At 36.9% G+C, this 19,506-nt stretch overlaps 1 protein-coding gene and 1 pseudogene across 1 annotated transcript; one reads left to right on the forward strand and one right to left on the reverse strand.

Annotated features, from left to right (window-relative positions):
- Window positions 1–183: 183 nt before the first annotated feature.
- CETN3 (centrin 3) lies at window positions 184–17,669 on the reverse strand. The gene is given in 5 exon segments (NM_001075976.2): window positions 184–582; window positions 5,616–5,807; window positions 13,552–13,666; window positions 15,454–15,589; window positions 17,570–17,669. Coding segments are annotated over 5 exon segments (504 nt in total). The 5' UTR covers window positions 17,587–17,669; the 3' UTR covers window positions 184–538.
- Window positions 5,824–9,172, forward strand: LOC101904644 (actin-related protein 2/3 complex subunit 1A-like; annotated as a pseudogene).
- Window positions 17,670–19,506: the final 1,837 nt, after the last annotated feature.

A 19,506-nucleotide genomic window follows, 5' to 3' on the forward strand; every position in this document is an offset into this window, starting at 1 on the left:
ATCATTTTGTACTGAAACATCAAATATCAAACTTGTAATGAAAAATGTACTATTATATTAAAATCTGTATGTCAATTTTTGTTTCTGAAACCAATAGTGTAAAGAGAAAAGATTTAAGAAAGATACTCTTGAGAGTTAACAGACATTTTGAATCAAAATAAAACAAAATGTACCAAATTTTAATACACTAAAAAATAAACATTTTATTAAAGAAAGTCTGAAAAACATGCACCAAAACAAAAGTGACTACGAATGCTAAATAAAAAACCTTCAAAAAATGTGTACCACATGATTCAACGTTTTAACTTTATATATAAAAGCTATACTATAAAATACAAAGCTAAACTATTAGAGTACTAACAATACTATTCATATAAAGAAACTTAACAGTAGTAAAATATGAATACATAAGATGCTTATTTTTGGTCCTTTCGGAAAAACAAACTAAGATTTTTTTTTTTTTAAACACAGCTCCAGGCACAAAAATAGAATATAAGATGACAACTGCAACATTCTTAGTGTTTATCCTTGTAATTCTTTAAATGTCACCAGTCATAATAGCAATGAATTCCTCTTGATTTACTGTGATAAGAAAGAAAATGTAAGTCAGAAATACAAATTTTTTTCAGAGAACACTTTTACTATTTTACACTAAGTATTTTTAAATTTTATATTATACAAAATTCTTAATAAACCAAGACATAGTATTTTGCTTTTACTTCTTTGTAGCAAATTGAATACATTAAATTGAATTTCATGAATACAAAAATATATAAAATATAATAAACATAAATATTCTATAATATTAACTAAAGTATCCAAGTTACAAAAAACCCATCATAATCATTTATACACACAATAAAATAGTTTTAAAAGCTTGTTATTTTAAATTTCTTAGATGGTTAAGCTCTCTTGATAATCTTTATTCCACTAGTTCATTTAACAAACACTTTCTGAATAAATAAGCTTAAATATATCATACATGTAAATTAGAATTATGAAGGATGAAAATAGAAAAAATGTCAACTTGTTTTTGGAACTTTTACAGACATAAAAGCCTCTGTTTAAAAGAAAACAAAACTGAAACATAGTTAAAGAAAAAACAGTGCAAAAAAAAGCTATAAGGAATTAAGAAGAATGAGTTGCTCAGAACCTGAGAAAGAACAACCAATTCATGCATTCAATATTAAACATCTACAACACAGTATGACAGACAGTGGAACAGAATACAAAACCTATAATACAAAACTCAAAATACTTTCAATGATTTTATAAACTGCAGTATTGATTTTTCACCTTTGCAGTTCAAGGAATACGCTTCAGTATCTTATGACAGCTATTACCCCTTTCCCTCTCTAGTTATAAAACATAATCAAAATATATTAAAACTTTGAACAATTTCATCGATATGCACCTTCTTTTAAGAACCCCTGATTTAGAAAAATCTAGAATCAGGCATCTAGACCAAAACAGCAAATAAGAGTATATTTTTAAGGAAAACAACACAAGGAAAGTGGCCTTAGAATGATTTGACTAACATCATTTTAACAGCATAACAGAGCCATAATTAAAATATTCAAAATCTGAAAAGTACTTATGTTTTCTTACTTTAAGAAAGAAAACTTAACTTCAAACTTTTTCTCTCAATTTGTAAAATCTCAATACTCAAATTTCAAATCAAGCATCATGGAGTTCTAAAACAAAACACTGGAGCATTTCAAAAGTATTTTAAACTATTCCATAATTCCATATCTAAAAACAAAATGTTTAAGTCCAAAAAAGTAAACTTAAAAGCTGGCTCAGACAGTAAAGAATCTGTCTGCAGGACAAACCTGGGTTCCATTCCTGAGTTGGGAAGATCCCCTGGAAAAGGACATGGCAACCCACTCTAGTATTCTTGCCTGTTGAGTTCCATGGACAGAGGAACCTGGCAGGCTACAGTCCATGGGGTCACAAAGAATTGGACACAACTGAGCGACTTAACTTCACTTCACACACTGAGCAACTTCATTTCACTTCACTTTGTTCTCAGTAAGACTTTCAGACAATTAGGAGGATCGGTGATGCCTTCATACATTTGGTTTTATAACCTTCTCTATCAATCCTATCTTATATCAAGTTCCTTTATTTAATAATTCTAACATAATGCCTACCTTAAAATAAGCATTTGATAAACTATATATTGAATCAAACAAATATGCCACTTCATTTTTTTGTACACTACCTTTTCAAACAAAATTTTCATCAGTCATTTTATAGGGTAAATCTTATTACATTTTATTAAAATTAAAAAATTTCAGGGAAATTAAGTAGATTAATTACCTTAGAGACTATCTGGCTTCAGAGGGGAAATAACAAATTTTAACATCTGAAGTGCCAGTTGAATACTTTACTAACACATTGCTTCCTATAATAATATGTAACTTAAAAAACTCTATAAACATAGAAAACTAATATTTTACTTTATAGCGTAAGAGGCAATACAGTATTATGGTTAAAAGCATATTCTTTGTCATTATGGAGATTTGAGTTTAAATCTCACTCTGCTGTGTTGTGATAACCTTGAATAGGTTATTAAACTCTCAGAGCTTTAGTTTCCCCATCTATATATTCATCTATCCTAAGCATAAATATGTAAAACAATGTATTTACTTCACAAAAGCTATTATGAAAATTAAGTGACATAATCCACAAGGTAACATTATAAGCACAGAATATAAAATATATTAAGTACTAAATAAATGTTAAAGGGATTTCCTGATGGCTCAGATGGTAAAGAGTCTGTCTGCAATGTAGGAGACCCAGGTTTGATCCCTGGGTTGGGAAGATCCCCTGGAGAAAAAAATGGCAACCCACTCCAGTATTCTTGCCTGGAAAAATCCCATTGACGGAGGAGCCTGGCGGGCTACAGTCTATAAGGTCGTAAAGAGTCAGACATGACTGACCAACTTCACTTCACTTCAAATGTTAACATTCATAATTATTTAGAAGATGGTCCACTTGGAGTTTTTTAATGTTGCTACTGTTTTTCAAAAAGATTTATTGTGTTTTAGTTTATATATCTTGGGAAGGAGTCTTTCTATATCATTACCACAGCTTTATTTAGAGAAGCAATCCTGTACCTAGTACAGGTAAAACAAACTGTTTTACCCGTATAATACTGTATAATACCTCTGGTCTTTTGACACATTAGTAGCAGGAGTATGAAACAGATATACCAAGATTCTCTCTACCACTGAAGACAGTATGTTACATAAAGGAACTCATTTAAAGCTGCTGCCGCTGCTGCTGCTGCTAAGTCGCTTCAGTCGTGTCCGACTCTGTTCGACCCCAGAGACGGCAGCCCACCAGGCTCCCCCGTCCCTGGGATTCTCCAGGCAAGAACACTGGAGTGGGTTGCCATTTCCTTCTCCAATGCATGAAACTGAAAAGGGAAAGTGAAGTCGCTCAGTCATGTCCAACTCTTAGTGACCCCATGGACTGCAGCCTACCAGGCTCCTCCATCCATGGGATTTTCCAGGCAAGAGTACTGGAGTGGGGTGCCATTGCCTTCTCCGCATTTAAAGCTAACTCAGAGTAATAATCAACAGCTAGGGAAGACACAAACATTTTTTAACTATGAAGGCAGTGGATTATAAATCCAAATATTAGAGTTAGAGCTTAAGAAGTCATTTAAATTTTCTCAAGTTTCAATCATCTCTGTTTTAAAATATAACTAATTATGTTGATTCTCTTCAAAGAGCTAGTACTAAAAATAGAAAAGTTGTATGCATGTATGCTAAGTCACTTCAGTAGTGTCCAACTCTTTGCGACCCTATAGACTGTAGCCCACCAGGCCTCTCTGACCATGGGATTCTCCAGGCAAGAATACTGAAGTGAGTTGCCATCCCCTCCTCCAGAGGATCTTTCCGACCCAAGGATCAAACCCAAGCCTCCTGCATTGCAGGCAGATTCTTTACCGCTGAGCTAACCGGAAAGCCCCAGAAAAGTTGTATAATGCTCAGTAATAGTCACATAAATATAATGGGAAAGCATAATAATGCACAATTCTAACAATCTACAAATCTGTGTTGATAACCAGTTGCTACTATCTTACCTCCTTATTGAAGCATCCCAGTATTTCCAAGGTTATATAAATATACGTATATACATATAAATATATATATTCATGTAAAAATGAATAGTTGGTACTATAGCAACATATATCTACTGTAACACACACTCCTGCTCACTACTTAAGTCTATAAACATCACAGTACTCATCACGTTCAAGAAAACGCAGGAGAATATAAACATGAAAAAGAAAAAAAAAAGGAAAACAAGTTTACACTTAATGCTAGGCATGTTCAATTATCTCCATTTCATAATCATAACCACCTTGAAAGGTATTAAAGTTGATTTTTGTAAATAGGAAAACTGAGACTCAGAAATGTAACAACCTGCACAAAATTACAGAGCTACTAAGTAAGTGGTAGAGATTCAATTCAAATCCAGGCCTGTATGATTCCAAAGCCTCAGGCTTTTTGCACTGTATGATTCCATACTGCTCTTCAGTGGCTCACAATATAATTGAAAAGACACATATGTATATAACTAACAGAAGGCAATGTATAAAAGGTCAAAAAAGATTGTTTCGCTAAATGGGCCCTCAATGGAAATCTCATCATTTACAAATAGAGATCAATGAGGGAGGCTTTGGGGAGTTTAAGATGAACCTGAGATAACGACTAACATTTTCGCAGACAGAACCTGGCAATTAGATTAAAGAACAGCATGATGAAAGGCACAGCATAAAAGGACAGGATGGAATATATTCTGTCAAAGTATGTATACTATATAAGTAGTGAGGGTTAGAGTAAAAAGAGGAAGAATACAGTGGAAAATAAAACGAGATAGCTGTTGTAGGACAGATCTCATATAGGCACTAAAGAATCATAAGTGTCTGAATATGAAAATGACATCACCAAACTTGCATTTTAGGAAAAGAATGATATTAGGATGAAAACAGAGGCTTAGAGGCATAGAGGAGGCAATTAGGAGGCTACAAGAGACTCTAAGTCAGCAAGAGCAGGGACAACATCAGCCTCTTATTGGGCAGCACTGGTCAGCACACAGAACTGTGTACCAGCAGGCATTCAAGGAAATAATGAACGAAGCTATGATATTATAAAATTCCAACAAAGAAATTAGGGCCTGAATTAGGACAGCAGCAGTAAATAAAGAAATAAAACTTCAAAATATTTGAAGGGAAGACTCAAACTTAAGACATGCATAAAGGTTGAGAAAGAAAGCATTAAAGGATGAAATTTACTGAGAGGCTGAAATTTTGGAGATATTTCACCCTCAAAGAAATATAATATGAGGTTCCACACTTCAATACTTTCTTGAAGTGTGGAACCTCATATTATAACCTGTACAGTTAGTTTTAAAGATCTGCTTCATTTCAAGCCAAGTATGTGTGATACTTATGCAAAAAGCCCATTACAGAATGAACAACATTTACACTAAATAAAGGGACAGTTTGCAAAGGGTCTTGAAAATCATTTGGTTTAAAAAAAAATTACTTATGTGTACAAGTAGGAATATTTGGAATATATGTTTTACTCAAAACTTACTTTCTCCATCACCATCTTTATCAAATTCTTCTATCATAGCCCGAAGTTCTTCATCACTCATGTTTTCACCCAATTCTCTGGCAACACGTCGCAAATTCCTCAAGCTTATTTTACCAGAATCATCATCATCAAATAGTTTAAATGCCTTCAGTATTTCTTCATGTGGATCTCTTTCCAATATCCAGTCTGTCACTATAGTTAAAGAGAGATGAAAAGTAAACCTTCACAGTCACAAAGGCATTCATTTGTAAAATCAACTAATTATTAGATGAGAATTAAAACTGTGAAAGTAGTTTGGCAATAAAAACGCCAAACCAAAGTACAAAATCCCTGAGATAAAACCTAAAATCAGAAAAGCCAAATCCATATTTTAGAATTTAACCTTCACATTATCTACAATTTATCCTATTATATGGCTTCCCACGTGGCTCAATGGTAAAGGATCTGCCTGACAAGCAGAAGACATGGGTTTGAAGCCTGGGCCAGGAAGATCCTCAGTGAAGGAAATGGCAACCCACTACAGTATTCTTGCCTGGGAAATCCTGTAGACAATGGAGCCTGGTACATTACAGTCCATGGGGTCGCAAAAGAGTCAAACACAACTTGTGACTAAACAATAATATTCTATTTTAAGAGTAAGCATAATTATATTACACAGAAGCAAATTTTTGAAAACTATATTTATACCATATTTATTTAAGGTCTACTATTAAGAACTGTACTAGGTTCCACTGATATCAAGCACACAAGTCTGGGAGTTCGTAACCTAGTTGTAGAGATGACATACCAACAGAACAATCAAAACCAACTAAAAATTGTTTGCTGGCTAAACTTAATAGTAATACTGATTGTTCTCCAAATTTAACACAACTTAAAAACAAATTTCCCTAACAAATTTACAAAATTAACTGTCACCATTAATAAAGACACAATTTCAGATAGTATATGAAAATTCTGCTCGTATCTTCATAACTTAGAAGAACCCCTTGGTTTCTCAAAAGAAGTTCCTAAAAGGATAGAATCTGATTGTAGTAAGAATAAAAAAGTCTGGAAAGGAGATCTCTCTAAAGTCAAATCCATTCTGTTCAGCAAGATAGTAACTATCAGACAGCTAAATTAAAATTAAATGTGAGCAATTTCAGGCCTCAATAGTAACAATTATTTAATATATTAAATTTAACAATATATAATAAGAGTGAGCTTAATATTTTCATAAAACCACAGTCTTTAATCAATAGCCACAACAACAAAACTTTTTAATATGTGGTATAAAACTTTTTAAGTTATTAGATAAAATTCTGAAAATATCAAAGTAAAAATCTTTGAAGTAATTCTACATGTTAATCTACCACTACAACAAGAGCCATTTATGATTTTCACTGTGCCATTAAAAATAACTCCATCCTGTGAGGTTTACAGAATCATTAAAAATTTGCAAAGGCTTACAGACGGAAAACACTGGAATATTTAATGCACCCAAAAGAAAAATACAATTCAAGTCCCACACAAACTGTTGCTATGCTGCTGTCTGCATCATATATGGTTGAATGAGCTTTAGAATAAGCACCTATTCAAGATAATGTTAAATCATCTACACATATATTCAATAATTTTCTTTTTTTCCTCTACAATAATTTTCTTTTATCCATTAATTTTATACAAAAGTCTTCCAAGTAACTAATTGAAGTATATTACTCTAAGTATGCAAATCATCAAAGCTCATAAATATTCAGTTAAAAAGGAGTTGGCATATATACAGCCATAACACCAAAATAAAATACCACACTTAACTTTATGGCTCATACTCAACTTATTTTGAATTTAGTCCCAACAAAAAAGCAGGACAAGGAAAAAAAAAAAGTGTTAAGAAATTTTCTTCACCAATTAAATAATTTACATGACAGGTGAACCAAAAAAGCAGCTTGCTGAAAATATTAATGTACTTAAAGAAGCAACAGGGTGATCTGGGGAACAGATGGGGTTCCAAGATGTATAAATTCCTATCCCAATGGTGCTTTAATTGTGTTAGTTACTTCAGACTTGTGTGTCTATAGAATCTTTTATCAATACTTTGCCTTAGAATGCAACTTTTCTTTGGAAGTATAAATACACATCATTCTGGACAGCTAACACATTTTAACTTCATGATGACTCCCCTCCATGCCTTCATGTTCTATTCTTGCTCTACAAAGTAGAATTATAACATATATTTTTTTCAATGAAAATAAATCAACAGAAAGGCAGTAAAGGTGGGTTGAATCTATTTCACAAATTTCTGTCCATGTAACTCTATTTTCAAATGACTTAATTATACTATCAGAAATGTACTCACTCAAAATAGTTAGATCTTATACATTGTAAAAATCACTTAAGGGTCCTCTACTCGTGCCCACCAGAGTCTATGAGCATGCACTGACCAGAGTCCACGAATTCAATACTCCAAGCCCGTCCAGAGGTCCCCGATCCCAGCTTTCTATGCTTCAAAAACACTAAGAACAATACCCCTGCATCAGTTTTTACTATAGCCAATCACCTTTCATGCCTAGAACACGGATCATACCCAAAGCGCCTTTAGCCCAAATAATCACAAAGTCCACATCTATAAGAAGGACGGGGGCCACTGGGTGAAAGTTCAGGAACTCAAGGAGCACAATGGACACATCACAGGTCCCGACTGGGCTCCCAAGGGTGACCATACCATCACTTGCGGGGCCCACCGCAATACCTACATCTGGAGTCAGAAAGATGGTGTCTGGAAGCTAACCCTGGTGATCCTGAGAACTAACCATGCAGCCACTTTCATCAAGTGAGAACAGATTCGCCATGGGCAGCAGGGCATGACTCATCTTTGTTTGGTACTTCGAGTCTGAAAATGACTGGTATGTGAGCAAGCACGTTAAAAAGCCCACCCGCTCCACGGTCCTCAGCTTGGACTGGCATCCCAACAACGTTTTGCTGGCAGTGGGATCCTGTGACTTCAATGAAGAGTGCTTTCTACCTACATTAAAGAAGTGGATGAGAAGCCAGCCAGTACGCCCTGGGGTGGCAAAATGCCTTTCAGTCAGCTGATGTCAGAGTATGGAGGCAGGGCACACGGGCTCAGCTTCTCGGCCAGCGGCAGCCGCCTGGCTTGGGTCAGCCACAACAGCACTGTGTCCACTGCCAACGCCTCAAAAAGCATGCAAGTCTCAACCCTAAAGGTGGAGTTCCTGCCCCTCCTGAGTGTGTCGTTTGTCTCAGAGAATAGCATCGTGGCTGCTGGCCATGACTGCTGCCCCATGCTCTTTAACAAGAACAATCACAGCTGCTTGACCTTCGTCACCAAGCTGGACATCCCCAAACAGAGCATCCAACACAATATGGACAAGCGGGCCGTGACTGAGGACCGCAACACGGCCCTGGAGACACTGCACCAGAACAGCATCACTCAAGTCTCTATTTATGAGGTGGACAACCAAGATTGTTGCAAATTTTGCACTAATGGCATTGACAGAGGCATGACCATTTGGGATTTTAAGACCTTAGAATCTTCCAGCCAGACCCTTCGGATAATATGAAGATGAGCAGACTTCCACGCAGGATGCGTGGGGCAGCTCCACCATTTGCATCGGAGGAGAGCCACTGCCAGGAAACACTGAAGACACACACGGCGCAAACCTTGTTCTGTGTTTTGTGTGAGTATAACTAGTGAAAGCGTTGGCTTTTTAAAAGCAGCAGAGATTGAGTTTTGTTTCATGGGTTTTTTTGTTTTGTGACTTCATTCCATTCTTGACCAAAGTTTCTCTTTAAGTAGTTTATTATGGAAAATTGTCAAGACTAACTTAAAGGAAGGGCTGGGGAGGTATATAAATCATCTGCTAAAAAAAATTAAGTAAAAACACTGAATATGTTTTAAAAAATCACTTAATAGAGCAAATTAGAAAACATCACATTAAAACTTTAAACCCAAGCAGTCATATCCTAGATTACTGAGGTTACTAACTTTTTTACTCTTAACTACATCCCTTTTCTTTTCACTCTCACCACCCTCAGCACAGAAAATCTATTACAGTTGTCCCTCAGTTTCTATGGTATCCATGGGAGACTGGTTCCAGGACTTTCCTCAGATTTCAACATCTGGAATGGGTAGTATTTGCATATAACCTATGCACATACCCCTGTATACTTTAAAACATCTCTGGACTACTTACAATATCTAATACAATGTAAATGCTATGTAAATAGTTGTAAATACGACGTAGTGAAGTGAAAGTCGCATCCGACTCTTTTAGACCCCATGGGCTATACAGACCATGGAATTCTCCAGGCCAGAAGACTGGAGTGGGTAGCCTTTCCCTTCTCCAGGGGATCTTTCCAGCCCAGGGATGGAACCCAGATCTCCCACATTGCAGGCAGATGCTTTACCAGCTGAGCCACAAGGGAAGCCCAAGAATATTGGAGTGGGTAGCTTATCCCTTCTCCAGCGGATCTTCTCAACCCAGGAATCATTGCAGGATTCAATTCCTGGGTCTATTCTGATTCAGAGTAATTTGTCCCAAAGTGGGTTCGATCCCTGGGGTGGGAAGATCCCCTGGAGGAGGGCATGTGGGTTGCCTGGAGAATCCCCATAGACAGAGGAGCCTGGCGGGCTATACTCCATGGTGTCATAAAGAGTCAGATACGACTGAGCAACCAAGCACAGCACAGCACATAAAACATATATTCATCTGTGGTCAGTCATTATTTTAAAATAATCAAAAAATGAAGAGAAAACATGGTTCTTAACTATTCCCAAACAGTAATAAAATTTTATCTGACAGTTGATATTCTTAATAAGTGGCCTGAGGATAGCTAAAGTATGTGCTGAGCCTGTGAAAAGGTTGATCTTTGAAAGTCAGGGTGAAGTTTATTCATGAACATTTATTCTAGAAGGAACCCAGTATTTCTGCTCTATTAGAAACACAGAAGAGATGGAGGATCAGGAAAGGTAGAGATGACATAGGACTCTGGCTTCAGCTGCTAATAAAATCAAAATTTTAAAACTGTATCCACTTAAGATGAAATAATGTGTTTTATAAAATTATTAGAGGCAATTATATAGTGCTTAGGGCTTCCCTGGTGGCTCAGAGGTTAAAGCGTCTGCCTGCAATCTGGGAGACCTGAGTTCGATCCCTGGGTCAGGAAGATCCCCTGGAGAAGGAAATGGCAACCCAGTCCAGTATTCTTGCCTGGAGAATCCCATGGACGGAGGAGCCTGGTGGGCTACAGTCCATGGGGTCGCAGAGTCGGACACGACTGAGCGACTTCACTCACTCTCACTCATATAGTGCTTAAAATAACCTACAACCAGGTGGCACTAGTGGTAAAGAATTTGCCTGCCAATGCAGGAGACACAAGAGACGCCAGTTCAATCCCTGGGTTGGGAAGATCCCCTGAAGGAGGAAACGGCACCCCACTACACTATTCTTGCCAAGAGAAGCCCTTGGACAGAGGAGTCTAGCGGGCTACAGTACATGGGGTCACAAAGAGTAAGACACAACTGAGCGTCAACATACACAGGAAAAGGTAATGAGAAAAATACAAATACATGGAGTAGAATACTTTTTATGCTTCAATAATACACATATATCACATTTTCAAGCCATTAAAACAAAGACTAATTTTTTAAGTAATAACAAACACTTAATTGGCTCAGCTGGTAAAGAATCTGTCTGCAGTGCCCGGGAGACCTGGGCTTGATCCCTGGGTTGGGAAGATCCCCTAGAGAAGGAAAAGGCTACCTCCTCCTTAGTTCTCTCCTGGCCTGGAGAATTCCATGGACTAGATAGTCCACGGGGTCTCAAAGAGTCAGACACAACTTACCAACTTTCACTTTCAATTGAACTTACTATATACTAAGGCTCTTTTGTTAAACACTTCACATATTTTTAACTTATTTATTCCTAAGAACCCTATGAGATAGTACAACCATTCCCATTTTATAGCTGAAAATGAGGCAGAGAGAAGTAAAATGACCAAGTTACACAGCTAGCAGGTGGCAAAACCAGGATCTAAACCCAGGCAATCTGATTCCAAAATGTCCATGCTAAACCACTACACTGGACCAAATTTATTTGAAGTATAGCTCTTTCCTAGTAGTATCATTCCTATTGTATCCTGAACCTTGTTTCTATAAACAATCTAGTTGAAACTTTCGGAGAAGGCAATGGCACCCCACTCCAGTACTCTTGCCTGGAAATCCCATGGACGGTAGGCTGCAGTCCATGGGGTCACTAAGATTTGGACATGACTGAGCGACTTCCCTTTCACTTTTCACTTTCATGCATTGGAGAAGGAAATGGCAACCCACTCCAGTGTTCTTGCCTGGAGAATCCCAGGGACGGACGGAGACGGGTGGGCTGCCGTCTATGGGGTCACACAGAGTTGGACACCACTGACGTGACTTAGCAGTAGCAGCAGTTAAAACTTTTGCTAAAATCATAAACCCCAAAAGCTTCAATACTGGGAAAATGAAATGGCACTATTCCTCTTCTCAAGTAAATTCTACAAATTAGAGAAAAAAAAGAAGATGCTCTCCAAAGGGACAGGCTCCTTTCCAAATAATCATCTATTAATTGGAGATCTTCTCTGTGGTGCTTTTTTTGTCTTCTAGATTTTTTTCCTTTAATTTCCCTCTTCCTCGCTTTGGGTTCAAATTTTCAGATTTGAAAAAAATTACTAACGATGCAAATCTATTTTTTTCCACACATACTAATTGCTATTCCTTTTCTTTCTCATATTACTTCTTGTTGAATACTTAAAGGTTTCTTTGTATATGTCTGTGTGTAGCTGAATTTTCCTAGATTCTTAGAATATCAAAAACTAACTAAATATTTAGGATTAGGATACTATTATTATTTAGGATATTATTTAGGATATTATTATTTAGGATTATTAGAATATTATTACTAACTAAGTATTAGGATATTAGAAGGATTTCCCTGGTGATCCCATGGTTAAGAATCTTCCTTGCAATGCTGAGGACATGCGTTCGATCAAGGAACTAAGATCCCATAGGCTGCAGAGCATAAAGCCCACACACTGCGACTACTCAGCCCAAGTGACACAATAAGAGTGTCTATGTACTACAATGAAAAATCCAATATGCCACAACTAAGATCCAACACAACCAAATAAATAAATTAAATATTTTTTAAAATGAACAAAGGATTTGAATAGACATTTAAAATAATAATAATATGCTTAGATTATGACCCAGCTGGTCGTTCTAAAATGTTTTCTTCTGCTCCCAGTCTAGCAACTGCCACCCTTACTACAATCTTCTCCCCACCAGTGACTTTAAAGAGATGACTTTATTCATTGAGCTCAAGGTCATCTACAGTATGCAGCCCTGCTCATATGCTTTGTCAACCTGAAGGCATGTACTTCATACATGGCTAAAGATACCATATCTTTAGATATGGTAGTTTGGTAGATACTGCTACCAATTTCTTCTTCTCCCACCGTGCCAATGAAAATCACATATTTGGATAGTCTTGGGAAATATTTTCTAAACAAAAATACACCAAATCTTATCTTTTCCTCTAAGAAAATAATTTCTCGACCATTCTTAGTTTTATCACATAATATAGGTACCCATTACGTAGAAAGACATCTTCCTGTAACAAGCAACACAACAGTTGCTTGGTTAAAATCTTCAGAACAAAGCAAAAGACAAAATGATAAATCTCATTTACAGTGAAGCTACAAATCTTTTCTTTGAAAATTAGCAAAAAAGAAAGAGCACCCCAAAAAAAACACCAAAAATAAGATGTACATTATATAGCAATGTTCAATGACAAAATTCCATAACCCAGAGAATTTTAGAAATACTGATAGTATCCAGATAATTTCCTAACAACTGTTGATTACAAAGACTTTTGTAAAACAGTGTTTACAAAACTGTAAAAATACACACCAACTTCATTGAAATCCTCAAAGGTTATTTTCCCAGTGGCTTCTCTGTCATAATCTTTAAGAATCTTCAGTACATCGGCTTTTTTTACATCAAACCCCAAGGCTCTCATTGCCACCTTTTGGATTAAAAGGGAAAAGCAAATTATAAAAAATTTTTACAAAATAAGTGAATTCCAATTCTTCAGTTCTTAAAACTTAAAAGATGACAACATATCAGTAAAGCATATTCTTTCACATGTTTTGTCTCTAAAATAACAGTGACAGTTTTTCTTCATTAATAAAATTAAATGGCATTTCTTTTCATTTTTATGTATCCCTTTTTTAATATGACAAACTAATCAATGAGTGTTTATAGAATATATTGTACAATGTATTGACTTTACTGCACAGATAATTTTAACAAGTTATTTTTTTCTCAAAGGATTAACAACCAAATTTTTAAAAAAGGCATAGCATAAATATTAAAAGTTATACAACAGAAGAGATTAAAAAATTAAAATAAGAATTACTCAACATGATTAGTTATCAAGTAAGTTATCAACTACTTACTGCTATCAAGTAGTCACAATCCCAAACTTAGAGAAAGAAAAGATCTAGTTAATAGTAACAAAGAAGAAGAGATGTTATTATTAAAGAAGTCTTACTGGAGAGATACAAGTTGGATGAAGTGGAGTAGAAGGGCATTTAGAAAAGAATGACTAGTACTAAAACACACAAAGAAATACACAACAGGCTTGAACACAGTGAACAGAGCACTTTACCTTACCTGAATGGGGAAAGAGCAGGTGGAAAAAAAGCAGTTAGCAAATGAGAAAAGTATGTGGTAGTAAAAGTGTGGGAGGCATTCAATGCAAATGAAAAAAATCTGAACTCAATCTAGTGTACAATGAGGAGCCACTAAGCATTTATGAGCAATGAATAACATGATGAAAGAATTTTAGAAAGATGAATCTAATGATAGTGTACAGGAAATGGAGAAACCATGTAGGAAGTTCCAGATACAAAAAACCACAAACCAAGATAATAAGAATGGCCACAAATAGAAGAGACAGGAAGTAAAGTGAAGTGAAGTCAAAGTCGCTCAGTCGTGTCCGACTCTTTTCAATCCCATGGACTATACAGTCCATGGCATTCTCTAGGCCAGAATACTGGAGTGAGTAGCCTTTCCTTCTCCAGGGGGATATTTCCAACACAGGGATCAAACCCAGATCTCCAGCACTGCAGGCGGATTCTTTACCAGCTGAGCCACAAGGGAAGCCCATTATAAAGGAAGAACTGATCAAAGCTAGGTAACTAAAACAGAGGGAAAAGTAAGCTAAAGAGCCACAAGGATACTACCTCTCTCATTGTGCTGAGTTTAAGATCCAAACTATCTTAAACATCAATTTCCCCTTGATTCTTTATAAAAAATTCTAAAACTTAAAACTGATATTTTTCCCCACTAGCACTGCATCAACACCAGACACCACTTATATCATTTGAATAAGAGAAAATAGGTTGAGACTGTTACTAACATGTTTAAATTAAAAAACAAATAACACTGCCTCAATCTGAGAAATGAATGAGTCACAAAAAAAGGAAAAAAACACACAATGGGAAGAGGAATATGGTTAGAACTGTTTAAATCCTACAGTTTCAAATATTTTAACTATGTGAATGAAAAATAAGCCCCTCTACAGGAATATATTTTTACATTTAAAATATTATTCATTTTACCATGTGAAAGGGAGTTTCTAAAAAGATACAAGTACTACTCAACTATATTATAGCACTTAACAGTAAATGTTTAAAATGGTTTACATTTCCAAAACCAGTTCAATTAAAATATTTAGAAATGCATTTTTAATCAGCAGACAAAAATGAAAAACATTTTAATAGAAAAGATATATTTTAAGTGTATTACCTTTAATTCATGATAATCTATTGCTTCATCTTTGTCTGTGTCAAATAGTTCAAAAGCATCTTTAATTTCTTGTTTCTGTTCTTCAGAGAGTTCTCTTCTTTTTTTCCTCTTTGTTTTGTCTACTACAAGGTCATTTCTATGAAATGATAAGAAGAAAGTCTGTTTAGTCCACCTTAATCCTATTGTCATATGCTTCTAAATGATAAAATTCCAAAAATGCAACCAAAAAATTAGCCAATGAATAATGTTTTAAATTTCTAAAAAGTATTTTGTAAAAACATAAAGAAATTTCCTAACATGAGTCAAAGCCCTGCTCATTCCACTAAGCTGCTTTAAATTTATACCTCCCTAAAACTGAAAAGTTTTACAGTTTTAAAAGGTTATTAAAAGAAATGAGGACCTAGTTTTTCCTTCTTCCTAGCTTTGTATTTATTCCCACTAATATTACTGTGGAAGAAACAAGAAGTGTGAAAAAGAAAGTTCTGTCAGAAACCCCAACAAAAAACATAACACCCATACTTATTCTCATCATTCTACAATATAGACTGTTTAAAAAAAAGAATTCAATTCACAATTGATCTCTATATATTAGGTTTACTTTTATAGTGCTTAGAATTATCAATAGTATTGCAAAAAAAGTCTAATTCATCAATTAATTTACAAGCTATTTTGGCACTGTTAGACTACACATTTTAAACTGTTTGGCACTTTTTTGTAATTTCTCCCATTGATATTAACAAATCAGCCAAAATAATGAACGTAAGCATACCACGAATATAAAACACCAAAAAAGTACTTAATATTTGTGGTATTTTATTTATAAGGTGAAGAGTCAATTGTCTTGTAAATCTCAGCATATACATTTAGACAGTTTCTCACAAACTCTGAAAAAACTTAAAGTAAAAAAAGTAATTTACTTTAAAAACTAGAAATGTATTCCTTAAGAGGTGCCAATATAAGCGTTCCAAATTTTCAAATGGGGCTTACAACACTTGTACAAGTTTTGAAACAAGAATTCTATAAACTTTAAAAATGTAAAAACCAGTTGACTTTTATTCTCTGAAATCTACTCTAAAAAGGCAAGAGATGACTAGGAAATGACCAAATGAGGTTATGATAAAGCTCTTTCTTTCACAAGAGACCTGAATTCACACAAGCTTGGAAACTCCGGGGGTTATTCTCTTCCCAAGATTCTGACCGGACAAAAGTTCACAACCCACCGACAGTAGATCTCATTCAAGGTTACCACGATTATCCCTCTTCAGAACTCGCTTCCTTTTTACTGAAGCTTAACTACATAAACACTTTTACGGTAAAACTTCTAGCTGTGGTTGGGAGAGGGAGCAACAAACAGTGAGTTAGAGGCTGGAAACGAATGAAAGGTAAAATGAGAAAATTTAGGAAATCTAAGAGATTACCAACTAAAATAACTAAAAGGAGCCTCTGATTATACCCTTTTGCAGGGCCCCAGGAGAAAGAGCAGAGGTTTTGCGTTATTTCCAAAATTTACGGGTAAATATGTTAGTAGGGGGCTTCCCAGGTGGCTCAGTGGGTAAAGAATATGCCTGCAATGCAGAAGACGCAGGTGTGGAAGATCCCCTGGAGGAAGGCAGGGCAATCCTCTCCAGTACTCTTGCCTGGAGAAACCCACACCCAGAGGAGCCTGGCGGGCTACAGCCCATAGGGTCGCAGAGTCTGACACGACTGAAACGACTGAGCACGCACGTTAGCAGGAGGTCGGCTGACGTGGGAGCCGTGGACAAGGCACTGAACTAAGGGATGCTCCAAGGCCTGGTTTCCCGGTTTCTCGCATAAACACCGCGCATTGAAACCTCGCGATATTTCCCTGCCTCCTCAAGACTACCACAGCCCGGCTTTTTGGCGGTCTAAAGCCAGTGCCCTGACAGAAATGACCGCCTCAGCTAAAGTGCGGAGCTCACCAGGGCCCCCAAGGGGAGGAGGTCTGGGCCCGGGAACTTTGACCAAGGATCCCGTCCCTCGTCCCAAACTGCATTCCCTTTCTCGCTTCGGCCTCCAGCTGCTTCCCTTCCACACACAACCGCCCTGGGGCCCGCTGCGAGGTGTAGAGTGCACTTGCCGCCTCCTCATTACCGACCTCAGAGCTAAACTCATTTTGTCTTCGGACTGAGACGTTCCTCTCGAGAACGATTTTAACCCCCTACCCAAAGCAGCAAGACTTCCACAGGCCGTTCGACAGACGCCAACGACCCTCAGCGGTCTCAAAAACCTCCCACAAAGCTAGACACTCCTGATCTGGATTGGTTGAAATCGCTAACGTCCTGCCCATTGAGGCGAAAGCGTCACTTGTCCTCTGCTCTCATTGGGCATATTTCACGTCAATCAAATAGATCTCCCTGCCGGCATCCCCTGCTACGCCTCTCACCCTTTAGATTGGCCTGTTGCTTTCCGCCCACCCCCAATCCTTTGAGAAGCTGAGTGTTCGCTGCACTCAGGTGGGAGGTAGCTGAGCTATGCCTCTGACCGGAAAGCCTGTGGCGTGTGGCCCAGGGTCCGGAGACCCGGCGGAAAGGGAAGGGATGAGATATGCCGCAGGCTGTCCTCCGGCTAGAAGGAGGGAGCGGCTTTCGAACGGTGTCTGCGAAACTTGACTCTACTGTATTGTACATTTTTGGATGGTTTGAGTACCTGGGGGAGTGTATTTAAAACGCAGATTTAAATATCACTCATTCTGATTTCTAGTAGGTGTGAATCTGCATTTTTTTATACAAACTTCAAATGATTCTGAAGCAGATACTGTGGATTATATTTTGATAATCACTGGGTTGGATTATTAGGCTATTTACGGTTGAAGCTGTACCTAAAGGGCCATTTGCTCCCCTATTCTTCCTTTGAACGGGTTTGTTCGTTTTTGTCCTTTATTTTCGAGTGCTGTAAGCTGCTTATACTCATGATGTTATCTTCACCACCAAACGAAGTCTCTTAAAGCTCACTTGGACATTTAGTATCTTTACCTGTTCATCTCTCCTACTAATCTTAAAAGGCTTATATCCTTCATTTAACACTATTCCTAGTGCCTAAAACAATGTCTGATGCGTTGTAAATGTCTGATGCCTCTGCTCAGTAAAGATTTGTCGCATTGAATGGAATCTTGCTGTGAAAAATCACAAACTACTGAGCTAAACTGCAAATCTCAAAAAGGAATGAAATAGCCAGAGACTAGGTGTCCAGTAACGGAAGAGGGAAGGTATTAATATATAAAACTGTGACATAAATATAAAGAGATACATGTACACGTTTAGAGAAGAGAGAGAACACAGAAGGTATAAGAAAGACTTCTTGAAGGAGATGGCATATATGTTAAGCCTAGAAAGATGAGCTAAATTTGGGTAAGTAAAGATGGTAAAAACATTCAATTCCGCTTTATTGACTGCCAAAGCCTTTGACTGTGTGGATCACAACAAACTGTGGAAAATTCTGAAAGAGATGGAAATACCAGACCACCTCACCTGCCTCCTGAGAAATCTGTATACAGGTCAAGAAGCAACAGTTAGAACTGGACATGAAACAACAGACTGGTACCAAATCAGGAAAGGAGTACGTCAAGGCTATATATTGTCACCTGACTTATTTAACTTATATGCAGAGTACATCATGAGAAACGCTGGGATGGATGAAACACAAGCTGGAATCAAGATTGCCGAAAGTGAAAGAGGAGAGCGAAAAAGTTGGCTTAAAACTCAGCATTCAGAAAACTATGATCATGGCATCTGGTTCCATCACTTTGTGGCAAATAGATGGGGAAACAATGGAAACAGTGACAGACTTTATTTTTGGGGGCTCCAAAATTACTGCAGATGGTGACTGCAGCCATAAAATGAAAAGACGCTTGCTCTTTGGAAGGAAAGTTATGACCAACCTAGAAAGCATATTAAGAAGCAGAGACATTACTTTGCCAACAAAGTTCTGTCTAGACAAAGCTATGGTTTTTCCAGTAGTCATGAATGGATGTGAGAGTTGGACTATAAAGAAAGCTGAGAGCCAAAGAATTGGTGCTTTTGAACTGTGGTGTTG

The sequence above is a fragment of the Bos taurus genome, chromosome 7 (genome assembly GCF_002263795.3).
Source record: "Bos taurus isolate L1 Dominette 01449 registration number 42190680 breed Hereford chromosome 7, ARS-UCD2.0, whole genome shotgun sequence".
Taxonomy (NCBI): Eukaryota; Metazoa; Chordata; class Mammalia; order Artiodactyla; family Bovidae; genus Bos; species Bos taurus.